Source organism: Adiantum capillus-veneris, chromosome 1 (genome assembly GCF_014529385.1).
Source record: "Adiantum capillus-veneris isolate H3 chromosome 1, ASM1452938v2, whole genome shotgun sequence".
Taxonomy (NCBI): Eukaryota; Viridiplantae; Streptophyta; class Polypodiopsida; order Polypodiales; family Pteridaceae; genus Adiantum; species Adiantum capillus-veneris.
Window position 1 is genome coordinate 167,310,719 of NC_140931.1, and position 18,721 is coordinate 167,329,439.

Sequence of the window (18,721 nt, forward strand, 5' to 3'; positions counted from 1 at the left end):
ATTTCAATAATTGGCTTTTGTAGCTTGTGTTTACACTTAGCTTCCAAAGGCTTCTTTTGCAAATAAAAAGGATCAAGAGGCTTCTCTACACAAAAGATGCTTGCTCAAGGGTGCTCAAAGAGCATGAATAGGTGTAATCCTTCCATGATTTTGCTCTTTGTTCATGTCTCCACTCTCTTGCTTGGTTTAAGTGAAATTTTGCTTCTAAGCTATGGTTTTTTCATGTTAGAAAGACTAGACAGTTTAAAGTTTCAACACTTTGCTTCGTGAAAATTAAACTCATCAAAAAATTAGGTTTTATGTATGTTAATCAGAGGTAATTGGCCTTGACCTTAGGTTAATGTAGGTTCATTTCTTGCTAGTCCTAGAATCTTAGTGATAGTTTAATACTTCATTCTCTTTTAACATGACTTAGGGCTATGAATAGGCTTTAGTCTTTTTTAGTCCAATTGCCATAAACATCTCATAAAGGAAGCAATAAAAATGTGCTAAAAAATGAACCATGAAGCAAAGAAGTGTCCAAAAAAGTAGCAAAAATACTACTAAGGCACATGAAAATAAAAATTCTATGTTATGTTGTGTCTATGTGAGGCCTAGCGCCTTATTGGCACTTGGTAGGCGAGGGGAATCACCTTGGCTCGCTTGGTCAAGGCCCTAAACCGATGCCCTGGGCTGATAGGGGTTAGCCGTCGCCTTGGTAATCTAGTAGGCTTTTGGAACACCTTCTTGAGGGTTCAAGGAGCCGAGAATCGCACCTAGACTTGTCTTGGGGTGGTAGCCTTGTGATTGTGCTTTAATTTTTCAATGAATGACTAAATCAAAACGTCCATGAGCTTCAAAAAACTTTGACAATGTACTAATAGATTAGGAGCCTTGTTATAGCCCGTAGACATGATAGACTTGAATGATTTATTAAGATTGTTCACATAGTTTTTAGGCTAGTAGGTTTATGAACTTGCATTAGCCTAGGGTCATAATTGAGTGCTTGTGTTTCATGCATAAAACTAAAATTTCAAGTGGTTTAATCTTCACAATAGTATGAGTATTTTTTTGCTTTATGTTGTCTAGTTTTTGACTATGATTGACCCATCTTTTAGAAGCAAAACATCACTTTGCATGATTGTTCATTTATTCTTCATGTTTTAATTATTTTTGGTGGCCTTTGATGCTCATTCCTTGTTCTTATGTTTTGCAGCTCAACATTTCTTCCATGGACTTGCATTCTACCATGTCACCGTGTCTTGCTTCACCGGCACACGAGGACGTGCGCCAAATTAGGAAGGGGGGAATGTTAGAAGCGGCTAACGGCTACACCAATTATGCACCAATTTGTGGATATGTTATGGATGTACACAATATTTACTTTTCATTGTATAGGTCTTGGGCTCGTTTAGGAGTTCCAAAGTTGTATGAGTTTAGGCTAGAGAGCTCACTTTATCCCATAGTTGAAGGGTTTGAGGCCCAAAACTATAAAAGAGCCCTATGCTTAATGAGAGGTCATTCTTGAGTGGTCCTCTTGAGAACTCTCTCCCTAGAGGAGGTCTTGATGGCCTAGCCTTTGAGCTTAATGCCCATGCTTAGAAGGCTAGTGCTAATCACATGTAATTAGTGTAATCCTCTCTTAATTAATCTAGTCTTCATTATGTTGTCAATCATGTTTATCTACTTTCCTTCATTGTTTCGAAGTGTTGATCTTCTCTAATCTAACTCTTACTTATGCTAAGCTTCTCCGATTAGTGGAGTCCTTATCTAACTCTCTCGATTAAGCGGAGTAGGTGTACTCGTGATTGAGGGATTAGAGTTGTCCTCTAATGGTGTGCTTGTGTGTGTGAAGGTTTAAGAAGCCTTGAGCTTAATTCGATTATGTGTGACTTGATTTGGACACCATGATGGGCATGGTTGGGGTGGCCGACTTGAATGTGATCTTGTGTGCTTAATCGTCAATGCATGTAATTAGAGTTGTGCTTGAGAGATTCCAAGATTAGTGTGTTTCACTTCGTTGCTTGATGTGTATAGATGATTGCTTGAATTGATGATTGATGTGCGATTAGCATTAGTTGATTTGGGATGATTTCTATTTGCATTGTAGGATGCACGCTCTTGAATCCTCTCAATCTTTGCATCCGATAATGCTCTCGCACATTCTTTGTGTGATGCCTCCAAGCCCTAGCCGGGTCATGCTCTCTCTCTCTGGATTGATAGATTTGTGGGAGATTGCCTATGCTATGCCGAGCCTCCAACACCACACTCTAGAAAAGAAGCTCCTCAAGCACTTTTTGTGCTCTCTGAAGTGCACCACATTTAGCAAACATGTCAACCAAGGCATTGCCAAGCACGACATCTTTTTCAATAGCCCCTGACTAACAATATTAGTGTGAATTTTTATGCCCATATCAGCAACTTGTGTAGAGCCACATGCCTTCAAGATGCACGCGTATGTGATTGCATCTGGAGAGAGGCCATCACTCTGCATCTGTTGAAAACAGGCTCGAGCATTCTGTCCTGCTCCTCTTGCACGAATCTCGAAATCAATGCACTCCAAGAGACAACAATCTAGACATGAAGCTCCTCAAGCACGTTTTGTGCTTTTTGAAGTGCACCACATTTGGCATACATATCAACCAAGGCATTTCCAAGCACAACATTTTTTTGCAACAGCCCCTAACTAACAAATATTAGAGTGAATTTTTAAGCCCATAATAGCATCTTGCGTAGAGCCACATGCTTGAATTTTTATACCCATCCATATCAGCGTCTTGCACAGAGCCACATGCCTTCAAGATGCACGCATATATGATTGCATATGGAAAGAGGACCTTGCTTTGCATCCACTGAAATCAGCCTACAGCTTTCTGGCCTTGTGTGTATCCCCCGCTCCAAGAGACGACATTCCGGACTAGAAGCTCCTCAAGCACGTTTTGTGCTTTTTGAAGTGCACCACATTTGGCATACATATCAACCACAGCATTCCCAAGCACGACATTCTTTTGCAACAACCCCTATCTAACAATATCAAAGTGAATTTTCAAGCCCACATCAGCATCTTGCGTAGAGCTGCATGCCTTCAAGATGCACGCATAGGTAATTGCTTCTCATTTGCTGAAAACAACGCAGAGCTTCCTATCCATGATCAAGGAATTCGAAGAGATGACAAGAAGCCCCTCAAGCACTTGTTGTGCTTTATGTAGTACACCACATTTGGCATACATGTCAACAAAGGCAATGCTAAGTACGGAATCTCTTTTCAAGAGCCTCTGAATTTTTGTGCCCAATATCAGCATCTTGCGTAGAGGCACATGCCTGCAAGATGCACACGTAGGTACATGCCTGCAAGTGCGAGCGTAGGTGATTGTGTCTGGGGAGAGGCTCTCGCTTCACATTTGCTGAAAACAGTGCAACGCTTCCTGGCCAAGTAGCACGCTCTCTCTCTCTCTCTCTCTCTCTCTCTCTCTCTCTCTCTCTCTCTCTCTCTCTCTCTCTCTCTCTCTCTCTCTCTCTCTCTCTCTCTCTCTCTCTCTCTCTCTCTCTCTCTCTCTCTCTCTCTCTCTCTCTCTCGGCTAAGTATAGGTTTGACTCACTCTGCGCACCAAAATTAACTTCCTCAAATCAACAGATGCCAAGTGGCATGCCTCCTCTTGCTCCGTTCCAGAAATTGGTATTAGATAATCAAGGTAAACAGATTAAAGAGACTAAGCTGTTTGCACTGATTATTTCAATCACAGGAGTAACAATGAAGACACCATCAGTAGCTACAGTCTTCCTTCTACTCATTAACTGCTTACTGCTCTTGAGTCGGGTATAATTATGATCTATGAAACCATCAATTGTGTAAAAGAAGGATCCATTCCAATTAGCTATTACATTTTTACTCTGATTAATCATTTCTCTTGAGCTAATTCTGTCCCTTAATCTTTGCAAATTTTAATCTCTGCCAATAGCAGTAGTACATGGAATACATCGGTTGCAGCTGCCATTCCCTCTCCTGAATTGTATGATCTTCTGGAGTTGAAGGCTCGCCTCGCAAATTCTGTTGCATGACAGGCGCTTGATCTTCGAGCTTGGAATGAGAGTAGTTTGCACAGCATTTGCAATAACGTCTCATCATGGAGAGGAGTGACCTGCAGTTATGTCTCTGGGCAATGCCACATCACCGGCATCAATCTGACCATCTCCGAGTTGGCAGCCTCTCTACCACCGCATCTTGGAAACCTCACGTTCTTGTCCACCCTCGATCTCTCCTCGAACCTTCTCATGGGAGGCATTCCCATAGGTCTCTCTCGCTGCTCCATGCTGCAGCTTCTGTATCTCCACAACAACAGCCTCAAAGGTCCCATCCCGACAAGCTTGTGCAATTGCACGAGCCTTGTTGATCTACAACTTTACTCAAACCAGCTCTTAGGCCGCATTCCCGATGAGATCGGGCTTTTGGGAAAGCTACAAAGGCTATTGCTCAGACAAAACAAGCTGGTAGGAGCTATCCCATCTAGCTTGGGCATGTGCAAGAATATCTTACTCCTAGACTTGCATATGAACCAGCTTAAAGGTGGCATTCCTGAAGAGCTGGGAGCTTTAACTAGTCTTACAAGTCTGTATCTGCATCACAACAACTTCATGGGTGCCATCCCTCGCAACTTGAGCAATTGTACAAGCCTTATAATTATCGAACTTGGCTCGAATGAGCTCTCAGGTTCCATCCCTACAGAGCTTGGCGAGCTAGCTCAACTTCAGTGTTTGAGACTTTGGAAGAACAATCTCAATGGAATCATCCCAGAATCCCTTGGCAGTTGCAAAGAGCTTGTCACACTCGAACTCGCCTACAATCAGCTATTGTCAAGTAATATTCCTTGGGACACCCTCTCCAATTGTAGTCTTTTATGTAAGCTTGATCTGTCATACAATCAGCTTGTTGGGCGTCTTTCTAGCAAATTGGGAAGGCTTCTATACTTACAACATTTACATCTGGAATACAATTTGCTACAAGGCCCAATTCTTTATTTGGTATTGGGTTTAAGCAACTTGCAGACAATGGATTTATCCTTCAATCATCTCAATGGCACCCTACCAAAGAACCTTCCCAATGTGTTCGGAAATGTAGTGTCTCTGAAGGTTTCTCACAACCTGCTTTCTGGAAATTTTTTGCCTTGGTTTGGACAGCTAATGATGGTGGAGGAGATTGATTTGTCTCACAACAGGTTCGTGGGTACCATACCAGAGAATCTTGGTGACTCTATGAGCCTTAAATATCTCAATCTCTCTGGTAACTACCTAACTGGAGAGATTCCGCTACATCTTAGCAACATACCAAAACTAATATCATTGGATCTTTCTAGCAATGAGCTCACAGGTTTGTTTCCATCAACTTTACAACACCTAGATTTTCTCAATGTTTCGTTCAACGATTTCGAGGGTCCCATTCCCGTCTCAGGTGTTTTTGAGCACCTTGATGCACGCTGGCTTCATGAAAATTCTGGTTCAACTATACATAAGCTTTGGACTCCCCCCTATGGAAAAGCTCATCTAGGGTTGAAGATAATGATCTTGATTGCCTTGGCCACATTAGTTGTTGTCATATGGGTTGCTCTATTGGCAATTATCTACTATACATATTGGGCACAAAAATTCAGAGGCTATTGAACATCAATATGGTCCGCATATCCATCTCCACAACAGTAGTCCTATCCAGCTTGTTGCTCCCATTGCCCACCACCATGGTTCATCCCTTTCTGTGTCCTCCATCTGATCAGAGTCAACAATGGTAGCAAGCCCATTCAAGACATGACGATGTCTCATACCTGCTGCGACATAGAATTGTTGTTTACATATCGCATGGCACTACCACAGAACCACAAAATCCCACAAAAGCACTTCTTATCTTGAGCCCCTCCTTCATCAAGGCTCACCTACCCTGATCGCCACAATGCCGGTGCCTTTATTTTGCGCTTGTTACCCTTTCTTTGCCCAACACCTCACCAAAGCTAGAGAACATGTAGGGATGATAGAGCCTATCAAAGTCGAATTGTTTTTTATCCATCCACATGGAAATCTGCATATGAAGTAGCCAGCTTGGATTGTGCTACTTGTGAAAGCAGCAACGCGTCATCAGATTCTTGAATTCTCTCATGAGAGAGCTACCCTCAATTATAATAGTGATGAATATGTTTATGTCTCACATACAAAGGTCATATTATACACCGGATGGAAGAAGAGAAGGCTCCTCCTACGATGCCCGTGCGACATACAAACACCTGAAACCATAATTTTATTGATCATAAATTGGTCTAACTAGAGTGATCAAGTACAAGCATTTACATTGCTGCAGCTCTAAACAGTGGTCTCTTGAATTGGTCTTGTTCAAAGTCTCCATTACAAACAACACGTACCTGCATATTGCTCCATGCATCTTCTACCATATGGTATGCCAACACATCCATTGTGCTATCATACGAATGATAGAGGCACTTAAAAAGATCGCTTGTGCCCGTCGCAAGTCAAAGAAGCCTTGATCATGGGGGGTGATGCCACCTTCTAGCCCTCCACTTCTAGAATCAAAGACATCAAAGAGTACCTCAAGATTCATGTAGGACACCATACAATACTTGATCACCATCACATAATACCTGAAAGGGTGCTGATTGTCAATGGCCATGCTCATCTTAATGCCCAGTTCTGATCCGCGATCAGAGGGGAGGCTAGGGAGAAGCTTCATGGAGCCTATGAAGAAGACGATCACACTCTCGCAAGTACACAGCTTTGACAAAGGTGCAAATCATACCACCGATAGAGGCCATGCAATGGGTGTTGAGAAGATCTATGAAGGCTAGTCCAATCTGAACCACCAAGGTAGCATGACAATTTGGCACCAGCTAAAGGGATGCGAAAAGGGGAGCAGTAACTCTGGCTATAGCTGCTCCACCCAGTAAGGGAGTGAATACCTACCTACTTGTCAGTCTTCTGAGAGTGCATCAAGAACCATGACTCCTTAGCCTTGTCTGAAGATGGCAGAAACTCTCCTGCCACCAAAACCAAACCCCCCACCCCCCTAAGGCCTTGCACAAGCAATGGATCTAGCAAACCTCATGCACAGACAGCCATGAGAAAACATGCTCGACTACCACATCCAAAGGTGGTGGAAAGCTGGGCATGAGAAGATCCAACTGAGGTGCCCATCTTCTCTTCTTGGCCAGCCAGTGACAGCAGCTTTCCTCCCTCTTAGCCTGCTCTTTCTGTGCTCGTGCCTTTGCCTGCTCTAGAGAAGCCTCTCCTTGTCCGTGTTTCTGTCCCTGTGGTGTCTACACGAGGTAAGCTTCTCATCGTGGCTCCTCCTACGTTGGACAATGTGCGCCTCGCGCTACGACGCAACCATCTGGTTTTTTTTTTGCTTTAAGCTTCCGTTCCATTTTCCAAACCAATCGTATTGTGCCAAGTGGCACTTCTCTCCTTCCTCCTTTCTCCAAATCAATCTTAGATAATCAAGGTAAAAATACATTTGACAGCCTTATCATCCAATTTTCTGCGCTGCACTTGTGGCACCAAAGCATATGCCAAACAACCAAAAACACGCATGTGCTCAATATAAGGCTTTCTATCATGCCATGCTTCATATGGGGTAATAGACTGCAAAGCTTTCGTAGGACACCTGTTAAGTACATAAGTGGCACACATGATGGCCTCAAGCCAAAAAGAATGCGGCAAAGCTTGACTTTTGACCATACATTGTGCCATTTCAGTCAGTGACCTGTTTTTCCTCTCAGCAATACCATTTTGCTGAGGTGTATAAGGCATTGTACATTGGTGTTTTATCCCACGACTAGCCAGAAATGCATTAAATTCATGAGACATATACTCCCCCCCTCAATCTGAACGGAGGATGCCCATAGTGCATTTCAAGACATTTTCAGCCATAGCCAGAAATTGTTTGAAGCACATAAAAACTTCGGACTTTGCTTTAAGCGGAAATACCCATGCATGCCTGGAGTAATCATCAATGAAAGTCATGAAGTAAAGGTAATTGCCCAAGGACAGAGTTTGCATGGGCCCACAAACATCACTATGCACAAGCTGCAACCTGCATGTGGCCCAAACTGAATCATCCTTTGGAAACTTAGAACGCTGCATCTTGATCCCAGGTACATAAAGTGCATCAACTAGTGTGAAAGAACTACCATTAGCAGCAGTAAGTACAATCTTTCCAACTCCCTGAACCGGATAAGAGGCATTGTTGGCACAAGTGACTGAATTCTCATGTGGGACAGACTCGAGAGAGGTAAACAATTCACAATGTGAGGTAATGTGCTTTGTAGCACCACTGTCAAAATACCATACATGTGAATCTGCAACAACTGACAAGCATGCATCATGGACATCTGGATTGTAAGTTCACTCTGCACTAAAAGCCCATTCTGCATCATAACATCAGCATTACAGTCTCCTTTCATAGAAGACTCAACAATGGCTGCATTTGTAGTGGAACCAGCATTTGCAGTGGAACCACCCTCTTTCTTCTTAGCCTCTTTGGCCTTCAACTTAGGACACGACTTGATCAAGTGATCATTAGCTTTACAATAATGGCAATGCATCTTATTTTTGGCCTTATCACCAAAATTGTCAGACGAAGTGCTGCCAGTAGAAGCATTATGAACATAATTTTTGCCACTCGCAGCAGAACCATAAGAGTGGCTGCGTTGTTGTTACCACCCTTTCTTTGAGAAGCAATAAAAGCCTGTTCAAATGCACGCTGTCTAGTCTTGTTTTTTCTAGAAAGTAACTCTTGTAACAGCAATGTGCATAATGCATCAAACTTGACAACTTCAGGATTTCCTTGGGTCATCAGTCTCCAAGTGCTAGCAAAAGTCTGGTAGGAATCTGGTAAGGTATCAAGAACAATCTGCACAAGGGAACTGTCTGAAATGACTTCTCTTGCAGAAATAAGTTGCTCATTGATATCCTTGACACTAGCAAGGAAAGTGTCCATATCATCTTCCTCATGCATAATCTTCGACTCCAGCTCTTTACGCAGCAAAACAATTTTAGCCTCATTGCGACTTCCATAAAGACCAGCCAAAATATCCCAAGCCTGTTTTGCCGATTTTGCTAAACGGATGTGAGGAACAATGGTGCGCTTCACAGAAAACGCAATAAATGCATGAGCCTACGCATCCTTTACATCCCAACGAGCTTGTTCTCCCGTAGGCAAAACAACTCTAACAACATCAATCCTTGTAGCAAGACCTGCAACATCCTCAACATTGCCTACATCCTCAAAACCAAGACGTACGTCAATGCCCTGCACAATATTCCAGACGTCCTTTGACACAAGAATGTGTTGCATCATATAAGCCCACATAGGGTAATTTCCCCATCCAACCTGTCCTCAGCACAGCAAACATCTTGAACACATCTGTGTTGTTGTTGTCAGCCATGGTAAATGTTGTACCTGATGTGAAAACTGCCCGAAATTAGGAGAAACGGAGCGGGAACAACACGTGTTATATAGCATAAACCGTAGAAGACTGTAAGGCACTTGTTATGCAGAAAACGGAATGACAGAAATTCTACACAAAATGACGAAATAGCCTGTGCAGCACTGCCTCTAGTGGTAACGGAGGCCAAAATGAGCCCGAATCAAAAATCCGAGCAGAAATATTTGTCGACTTGCGAACGCTCACCAAACCTCACTGTAATCGGAGAAAGTGAGCAGGCGTGTGCTGGAGCAGCTGGCGACTAAGCCCGGGAGGACGCAACCTGCTCTGATACCAATTGTTGGAATTAGGGTTGCAGAGAAACGCACACAGCTTGGAGAAGACGAAGGAATCTCAGGGCACACAATAGAGAGTGTGTTACTTAGTGTGCAATGGAAAGATAGATAGCCCCTAGAGTGATGGGCGTATATACAATGCATGGGGGGGAAAACCTCCTAAAGAGGGAAAAAATGCCTCGGCGGTCCTAGTGTGTTCACACACATCACTACCACATGTATATGATAACACCCAAATCTATCCTTCGCCATGAAGACAAGGTACTATGACATGGTAAGATTATCCAATGGTATCTTATTAAATTCAAAAATAATCCTTTTGAAGATGCTAGATGGATGCAAGGAATATAGCTTAAGGATAGTATGAACCTTGTCAATGCTTACAATGCTACATTAGAGTAAGCAAATGTACAAATTTCTTATAAATGACCCCTGTTTTTGTCTTATAAGACTAGTTCTCTTTTTAATTGTGCACAAATTTAAATAGTATGCATGCTTAGAATCATGTTTGTGACGACAACATCTCTCAAACACCAATTAGAATTTGTCACCTTACTTTGGGAGAATGAGATGGACTAAAGAGCACACATGATTGCGGTAGTAATGTCCCCCAAGCACCAAATGGATTAGTCATCCATCTTGGAAATATGTCGTAGGGTAAAAAGGGATCCTCTACCTGCAAAGTAAGATTGACTAATGACTAAGGCTTTATCTCCTCTACCTCATAGTCGAGGACCACTATGATTTCAAGAGTGAGGTAATGTCATAAAATCTAATATCTAACCAACCCAAATTATTTTCTCATATTAAAATGATCATTTAATGTGGGAGAAAAAACGGGAACAAGGGTTAAGATATAGACATGTGCTTATAGATCTATCCCAACACGGGGCCAATGGCAAAGGGGCCCAAATGAGAGATGGTATATCAAAGAAAAATACTAACCAATGGAGCATAAGACCTTAGGGTTAGCTTCATTGAAGACCTCCAATAGTTAGTGTAAAAGTCCTTTGACCTTAGGTAAGCTAGGGCTGAGCTTGAGGTGGGAACCCGGCCCAAGCTTAAGGTGCCTGAGGTGCTTGTCATGCTTGATGACTAAGGTGCCTGAGGTGCTTGAGGTGCTTGAGATGCTTGAGGTGCTTGATGATTGAAGTGCTTGAGATGCTTGAGGTGCTTGATGCTTGAGGTGCTTGTCATACTTGAGATGCTAGGGTTGCACTTGAGGTGAGAACCCAACCCAAGCTTGAAGTGCTTACGGGCCAATATTGTGGTGGGAATCGGGCCTAATCTTGAGGGGCCTGAGGTGTCAAAAGTCAAGATTCAATCCCTACAAGGAGGGGGTGAGCTCTACATGAGGGGGGATGAGAGAGAACACCCCACACACTCACACAAGGCATGCTTGGTACAAAGAAAGCAAAAGGGACACTTGTCAAGTTCCTCCTCATGTTGCCCTCATTGTGTGCCAAAAGCCTATTGGTTGGCCACCCAAGGGGTCCAATGATAATTTAGGAGATTTAATTAATTTTATTTGCATTTATCAATTCCTCTCTCTCAAAAGGAAAAGGGGGACACTTCTCCCAAGGCTCCCCTTGTTTCTTGTAATGCCTTCTGCTTGTGGTTGGCTAGGCCTGGAGGGGTCCAATGAGCTTCAAGCATGAGCTACAAGGGGGGGTTGACCAAAGCAAGCTAGGAGGTTGCTTAGGGGGTATACTCTCCCACACACACTCACACACTCTCTCATTGTGCATTGTGCAAAGTGCAAGAGCTCCATCTCCTTCTCCAAGAAAGTAGAGGTTGAGAGCCTACATCAACACTCTTGGCTATGGAGTGCATATCCAACCAAGAGCCATGCTTCAATGCTTAAGCTTTCCATCTTCATTACTATGCTATTATGTATGCTATCAAGAAGAGTTATGATAAGTGAGGAACTAATTCTTTCTCCTATGAAATGTTTCTTCTTCCTCTTCCCTACCCTCGTTCCCTATTATCTCTCTCTACCTTCGAGGGTGTTTGAGGTCTTCGGACTGAGGCTTGGGATAGTTAAAGATTTCCACAAATTTTATGTTATGATTGTGATGCATGAAGCTTTCCATCTTTATTGCATCACTTAGATCACAAGGAACACAAAGATTGTATTGTAACAAGTCTCTCTCAATGGGAGAAATCAAATTACAAATGCCTATTGGAGGGGGGACTGGCTCCACATAAATCCGGTCCTCAACTATTGTCATGTTCTCTTAATTCTCTCTCTTGCAAAATTATTGTTCATGCCAAGTTAACTAATTGCTATGTCTGTTTTTATCTTCAATTATGTTCACCCGATATGCTCACAAAGTAATTTCTCAAAAGTACTCTCATTAATCTCCGCTACTCTCAAGTTAATAGGCCAATTCCATTGCATAGATGAAGACATAGGATACGATGATGATGTTGATAATGTGGTTGTTCAGTTTTTGATGTGTCTTGAAGAGGAGTATCCTACAAAGGACAATAAAGAAGGTGTTCGTGATACTAGGGAAGTCAATGGGGAGATGTTGAAAGCCAAAAATTAGATTTTTGACAAGCATATACTGTATTTAGGTTGTGAACCAAAGGAATCAAAGTTTCAAGTTCCTATACTGCAGTTTCTTGAAATGCAATTCCCTGAAGTGGAGATTCCTATCAAGCAATTTTGTAAAATGGATGTTTAGGTGACACAGATCCCTGAAGTGCATATTTCTATAATGCAGATCCTTGAATTGCAGGAAATGATTCAAAAGCTTGTTGTTGAGTTAAAAAATTGAAGGGGTCCAATGAGCATTCAACAGCCCAATGGCTTGTCTGCTTCCTATTGGCCAGAAGACAAAGGGGTCCAATGAGAGTTTAATTGCATTATTTAAATACATAAATTTCTCACAAAAGGGGAAAGGGGGACACATGTCACAAGGCTATCACTTACTCTTCTCAATTATGATTGGGTAAGCTTTGTAGGGTCCAATGGGGTGCCAGCATGAGTAAACTTCAAGAGGGGTCAACCAAGAGAGAGGAGGATGATTTTGGCAAGGCATTATCACACACACAGTCACACAATCTCATGTGTGAAGCAACAAGACTCTCTCTCTCTCCTTCTCAAGCTTTAATGGAAATCTCATCATCTACTCCAAGCTTGTGAGAAGGGAGGCCTACAACAACAACTCTTGGCTTTGTGATGCAAATCCAACCAAGAGCCAAGCTTCAATGCATGCTCATCTCTTCTACCATGCTAATTACTAAGCTATGCTAAGCTATTATGAGTGATTATGAGAGGAGATATACTTCTTCCTCTCAATCTACTCTCATACCCCACTAGCTCTCACCATCTTCCAAGGTGTGTGAGGTCTTGGGTGTCTGAGACCATGAGGGAATTGATGTTGTGTTTTATAAGTGTGTGCATGGTGCTTTGAAGATTCCATCTTCATTGTTGTTGTCAATAGCTTAATTTCTCTCTCTTTTGAAGTATTGTTCATGCCTATCTAACTAGGTGTTATGGTTTTTGTTGCTCTCTCCATCCAAGCACTCTTGCTAGGCTCATTTAGGAATCTATATAATGGAATGCTCACTATGTTTATGCTATTTTCTGCTACACACAAGTTACTAGGACATTAAATGTTACATTGGTATCAGAGCACAAGGTTTCTATTTTTTTGGTCAAGAAGGGAGGTCCTGAAGCTAGCTATAAATGGTTGGTATTATTAATTGCAATTGAGTAATTACAGCCTTGCAGTGTGCCTATCTTCGTGTAGATAATGACACATCACCGTCGAGAGCTATCGTCTTAATAGTGGAGTCCTACGGGGCTTGCCTACAGCTTAACCACTATTGAGCTATTAGAAGCTTGACAGGAGCCGGTACTATTTTGGTTTTGAAAGACCCTCTCTTCTCTTCCTTGCAATTAATAATATTCAAGCCATGGTTACAGGAGCTTGAGTGCTTTTCTAAAGGGGTAAAGAGGAGTAGCAACTAGGGCTTGAAGTGCCAAAGTACACCTAAAAATTGTTAGAATGGCTGACAATAGTAAAGGCAGTGAAATTAACGTTGATAGCTTTGATTTTGCTAATGAGTAGGCTACTAATGATGTCCCTATGCTTGTTAACTACCTTGTTTCTAGGATTCAACAAGCCATGGGCAATCCATCCCTCCAAAGTGAAGTGCAATGGCAGCTACGTGCTCATGGGATTCTCCAAACTCCCACCATGAAGAGAGAGTACCTAGGAAGCCTCCTTGAAAGACTTCCAAAAGAGGCCTCTCTCCAATTTGGGAAGAAGAAGAGGATCCATAAAAAGGGCTCAAAAATTTACTTCTTGATGGCGCATCTTCTTCCCAAAGAAGAACTCAAGAGCCCTCACCAAAGGAACAAGAAAGAAGTGAGTCTCCTGCCACCTCGGCGGAGATGGCTCCACAAAGACGATGGGCAAAACGCTTTCCATCACACACACACTCATGCAAGCCCCTTTACACAAAGGGCATAGTGGATACATGTCAGCTCCCTAGCCGAATTAAGCTCTCTAGAAGACTATTGGACAGTCTCCCAAGGGGTCCAATGAGCATTCAGCAGCCCAATGGCTTACCTGCTTCCTATCGGTCAGAAGACAAAGGGGTCCAATGAGAGCTTAATTGCATTATTTAAATACCTAAATCTCTTAAAAAAGGGGAAAGGGGGACACATGTCACAAGGCTATCACTTATGCTTCTCAATTATGATTGGCTAAGCTTTGCAAGGTCCAATGAGGTGCCAGCATGAGTAAATTTCAAGAGGGGTCGACCAAGAGAGAGAGGGGGACTGATTTTGGCAAGGTATTATCACACACACACACACAATCTCATGTGTGAAGCAAGAAGACTCTCTCTCTCCTTATCAAGCTTTAATGGAAAGCTCAACATCTACTCCAAGCTTGTGAGAAGGGATGTCTACACCAACAACTATTGGCTTTGTGATGAAAATCCAACCAAGAGCCAAGCTTCAATGCATGCTCATCTCCTTTACCATGCTAATTACTAAGCTATGCTAAGCTATTATGAGTGATTATGAGAGGAGATATACTTTTTTCTCATAAGACTACTCCTTCTTCCTCTCAATCTACTCTTATACCCCGCTAGCTCTCACCATCTTCGAAGGTGTGTGAGGTCTTGGGTCTGAGACCGTGAGGGAATTGATGTTTTTTTTTATAAGTGTGTGTATGGTGCTTGAAGCTTCCATATTCATTGCACCAGCAAGTTATTGAAGGAACACAAAGTATGTATTGTAAAATGTCTCCCTTGATGGGGGAAACATATAATACAAATCCTTCTGGAGGGGGGACCGGCTCCATGTAAATCCGGTCCTCAACTGTTGTCAATAGCTATTTCTCTCTCTTTTCAAGTATTTTTCATGCCTATCTAACTAGGTGTTATGGTTTTTGTTGCTCTCTCTATGCAAGCACTCTTAGTATGCTCATTAGGAATCTATTCTAATGGAATGCTCACTATGTTTATGCTATTTTCCAATACACACAAGTTACTAGGCCATTAAATGTTACAGTTTCAAAGGTCAATCAACTTCAAGAAGAGAAGGCATTATTGAGGATTGAGTATTCTCAAGTTCGTGTTGAATTTGACTTGTGTATTGCTTATTGTCAAGAACGTCATAATACTTTCAAGGAATTGGTTGCAGAGAAGGATGATGAGATTTTGAATCTTCAACTTACTCGATTCAAGAATATGGAGTCTTCTTCAAATCTTGCTATTATGGATGATATTTTGCATGATGATGTTATCTTGAATGATTGTTATGATGTTGATTCTTGCCAAATTCAATCATAGCGGAGTTTCAATGTGCAAACTTTTGCAAAGAATTTTAATTTCCTGATAATATTTTTGAAGATTTGTATTCTTTATGTGGTCAAGGTCTGGATGTCAATGTTGGGAATGGTGTTCAATATGTTGATGCAATGGTTTTGGTTGATGATTATGCAAGTCACATGCAAGTTCTTGGTAAGAATGATGCAGTTTTCCCTGAGGATGCTTCAACTTTTCTATGTGATTTTCATGATGAAGGAGATGAGGATGATCTTATTATCTCTCAGTGTTTCTATGTGTTCATGTTGAATGCGATTAGCTGTGGTTCTTGGAAGGATTTTTTATGGTTCTTCAAGCAAAGTTATCGTGCTCTGTAGTATATTTTGAGGATTTGATCCATTTGCAAATTATTTCTTTGGATATCTGGAAATAAATTCACGAAAGAAAATCTGAAAGTTTTCAGGGTTTGAAGCAAGGTGACTCTCCTAACCAGTTGGTAGATAAGTTTTATGGATTGGAGGTGGAAATCTCTCAACTTGGAGGTCACAAAATTTTGCCTGAAAGTCAAATCATGCAGCTTGAAGAAGAGAAATCTAATATTGAGCATTTTAGAGTGCTAATGGATTGTGAGAAGTTTGACAATGGACCTAGAATGAATCAGTTTCTGGGAGGTATTAGTGTTTGGAGTATTTCTCAGCAAGCAGTGGACTTTTTCATCTTTTTGGATGCAAATGTGAGCAAGCAAGTTGGCCATTGTTTTTTATGTATGAGGAAGAGTCCAAATTGTTATTTTTATCCCTTGAAGATTTTTAGTTTGGTGAAGAAGTAAATCAGATTCAATACTTCCTATTAAACAAGCTCTCACTTCAGCCTCAATATTGAAAGCACCAGATTGGAATAAGATATTCCATATATATGTGGATGCTTCCAATTTTTCATTGGGTGTATATTAGCTCAACCAGGAGATGAAAAAATCTAATTTCTCATTTCTTATGCTAGTAAATAGCTGAATGTGGCAAAGAAGAATTATACAACCACAAAAAGAGAAGGATTATAGATGATCTATGCCGTAAAAAAGTATAGAAATTACCTATTAGCCACAAATTTGTGCTCTTTGTGGACCACTAGGATTTATTGTACTTGGTCAACAAGCCATGCAACACAGGAGAATAGTGAGATGGTTCATCATTCGTTTGGAATTTGATTTCACTGTAGTTGTAAAAAAGGGCACCACACACCAAAGAGCATTTCATTTATCAAGGATTCTTTGAGGAGAACCACCAAAAGGGGTAGACGATGATCTACTAGATGCAGATCTATTCTCCGTGGAAAGGATACCCTGTTGGTCACAAATATGGTTTCATTGATGACCATAGCTCAAGTGGGTTCTCAAATACCCCTTCCTATTACATCAGGATTAATTGGGCAATCGGCTATGTATCAATTACTAGCTGGAAGGCTATACAAAAGAAATCAAGATGGAATATTTCTTTTGTGTATTAATTCTGAGGAGAAAACCCAATACCTAAACCAAGCATACATTACCATAGTAGGACTTCACTTTGCGGAAGACCAAACTATGCAACGGATCTTGAGACTTGGAGTATTTTTGCCAACCATGAGAAGTTATGTTCATTCATTTGTGAAAAACTATCTTCAATGCCAGAAACAAACACCCATACCTCATGTGACATTATTTCAAATCTCACTAGTTCCTAAGTGGAGTTACTGCATAGTTACTTACTTATCAAGCATAACATTTTTGCAGGATATGAGTAAACACCGCCAAAGATCTATTGAAAATGAAGTAAGGGACTATGCTCTTATTAAATACCAATTGTATCGGAGAGGAAAGGATCAACATTTGTGTCTCTGTGAAAATGAAAATGCATATATACCCACTCTAGAACAAGCACATGCTGGATTAGCACAAGGTCACTTTTCTAGTGAAACCACCACTAGAGAAATTTTAAAGGCAAGCATATGGTGGCCAACACTTTCTGTAGATGCCAAAGAATATGTTCAAAGGTGTGATGCATGCCAACGAGCAAAAATGCCAACCAGGGTAGATAGCATGCCTTTAAGACCGATGATGGGGGGCTAGAGCTTTTGCAAAATGGGACATAGATTTTGTCGAACCAATACAACCACCTGCTTATAGAACTCTAGCTCAATATATCATTGTAGCTACGGACTATTTGACCAAGTGGGCAGAGGCTAAGGCAACCAGGAAGAATGATGCTACAACCACAACCACATTCTTGTATGAGAATGTATTCACAATATATGGACTACCAATAGAAATTTCCAGTGATAGGGGAACTCATTTTCTCAATGAGATATTTGAATATTTGTTGAATGAATTTATGGTCATCCATAACAAATCCGCTCCATATCATCCACAAGCAAATGGACAAGCTGAGCACACGAATAAAATTCTTAGCTCGGTATTGACTAAAGTGGTTAGTTCAGTCCGAATTGATTGAGAAATGAATCTACATGCCTCTCTATGGGCTTATAGAATTTCATTCAAGGCAGCTTTAAATGCTACACCCTTTAATCTTGTTTATGGTCTTAATGTGATACTACTGATAGAATTTCTATTGCCCACACTAACGGTAGCTAAAGATCTTGAGGGGACTGGACATGAATTGTCAGAGAGGCTTGAATATTTATAAATGCTTGATAAACAAAGTCTAACAACTGTAGCTCACACCTATGCACAAAAATGGAAGCAAAAATAATTTTTGATTCACATCTAGTCACAAAAATCTTGAAAATTCTTCAAAAAAGGGGACCTAGTTTTAGTTTATTCCCTTAAGCAACACATTCCCAAATTCAAGAAAAAGGAAAATGGACCATTTATCATTGAAGACGTATCTCCAAGTAGAGCAGTTAAGTTTTCCACTATAGATTGTGAATCAATGGGGCTAACTCGATTAGTGGATGCCGCTTAAAGAAGTACCATTTGCCACTAACCAATGATTTGCTAGAGAAAATGCATGTAGCAAAGCAGAGAAAGATTAAATGATAGCATGATATTGATGAATCTCAAGAGCAAGATCGACTTCGAGTACTCAAGAGGAAAGATGCTTTAAGGAATCAACAAACACCTATTCCCATCAAACACTTTGGAACTAGATGAAAGACAATGGGAATCACAGAATGATGCAG

The 18,721-nt window shown here is 41.3% G+C and overlaps 1 protein-coding gene across 1 annotated transcript; it reads left to right on the top strand.

Annotated features, from left to right (window-relative positions):
- The first annotated feature begins 3,730 nt into the window (after positions 1 to 3,730).
- On the top strand, positions 3,731 to 5,634 carry LOC147465973 (uncharacterized). The gene is made up of 2 exons (XM_086503074.1): positions 3,731 to 3,793; positions 3,916 to 5,634. The coding sequence occupies exon 2, from the start codon at positions 4,252 to 4,254 to the stop codon at positions 5,632 to 5,634; it is 1,383 nt and encodes a 460-aa protein (XP_086359200.1). The 5' UTR covers positions 3,731 to 3,793; positions 3,916 to 4,251.
- The last annotated feature ends 13,087 nt before the right edge of the window (positions 5,635 to 18,721 follow it).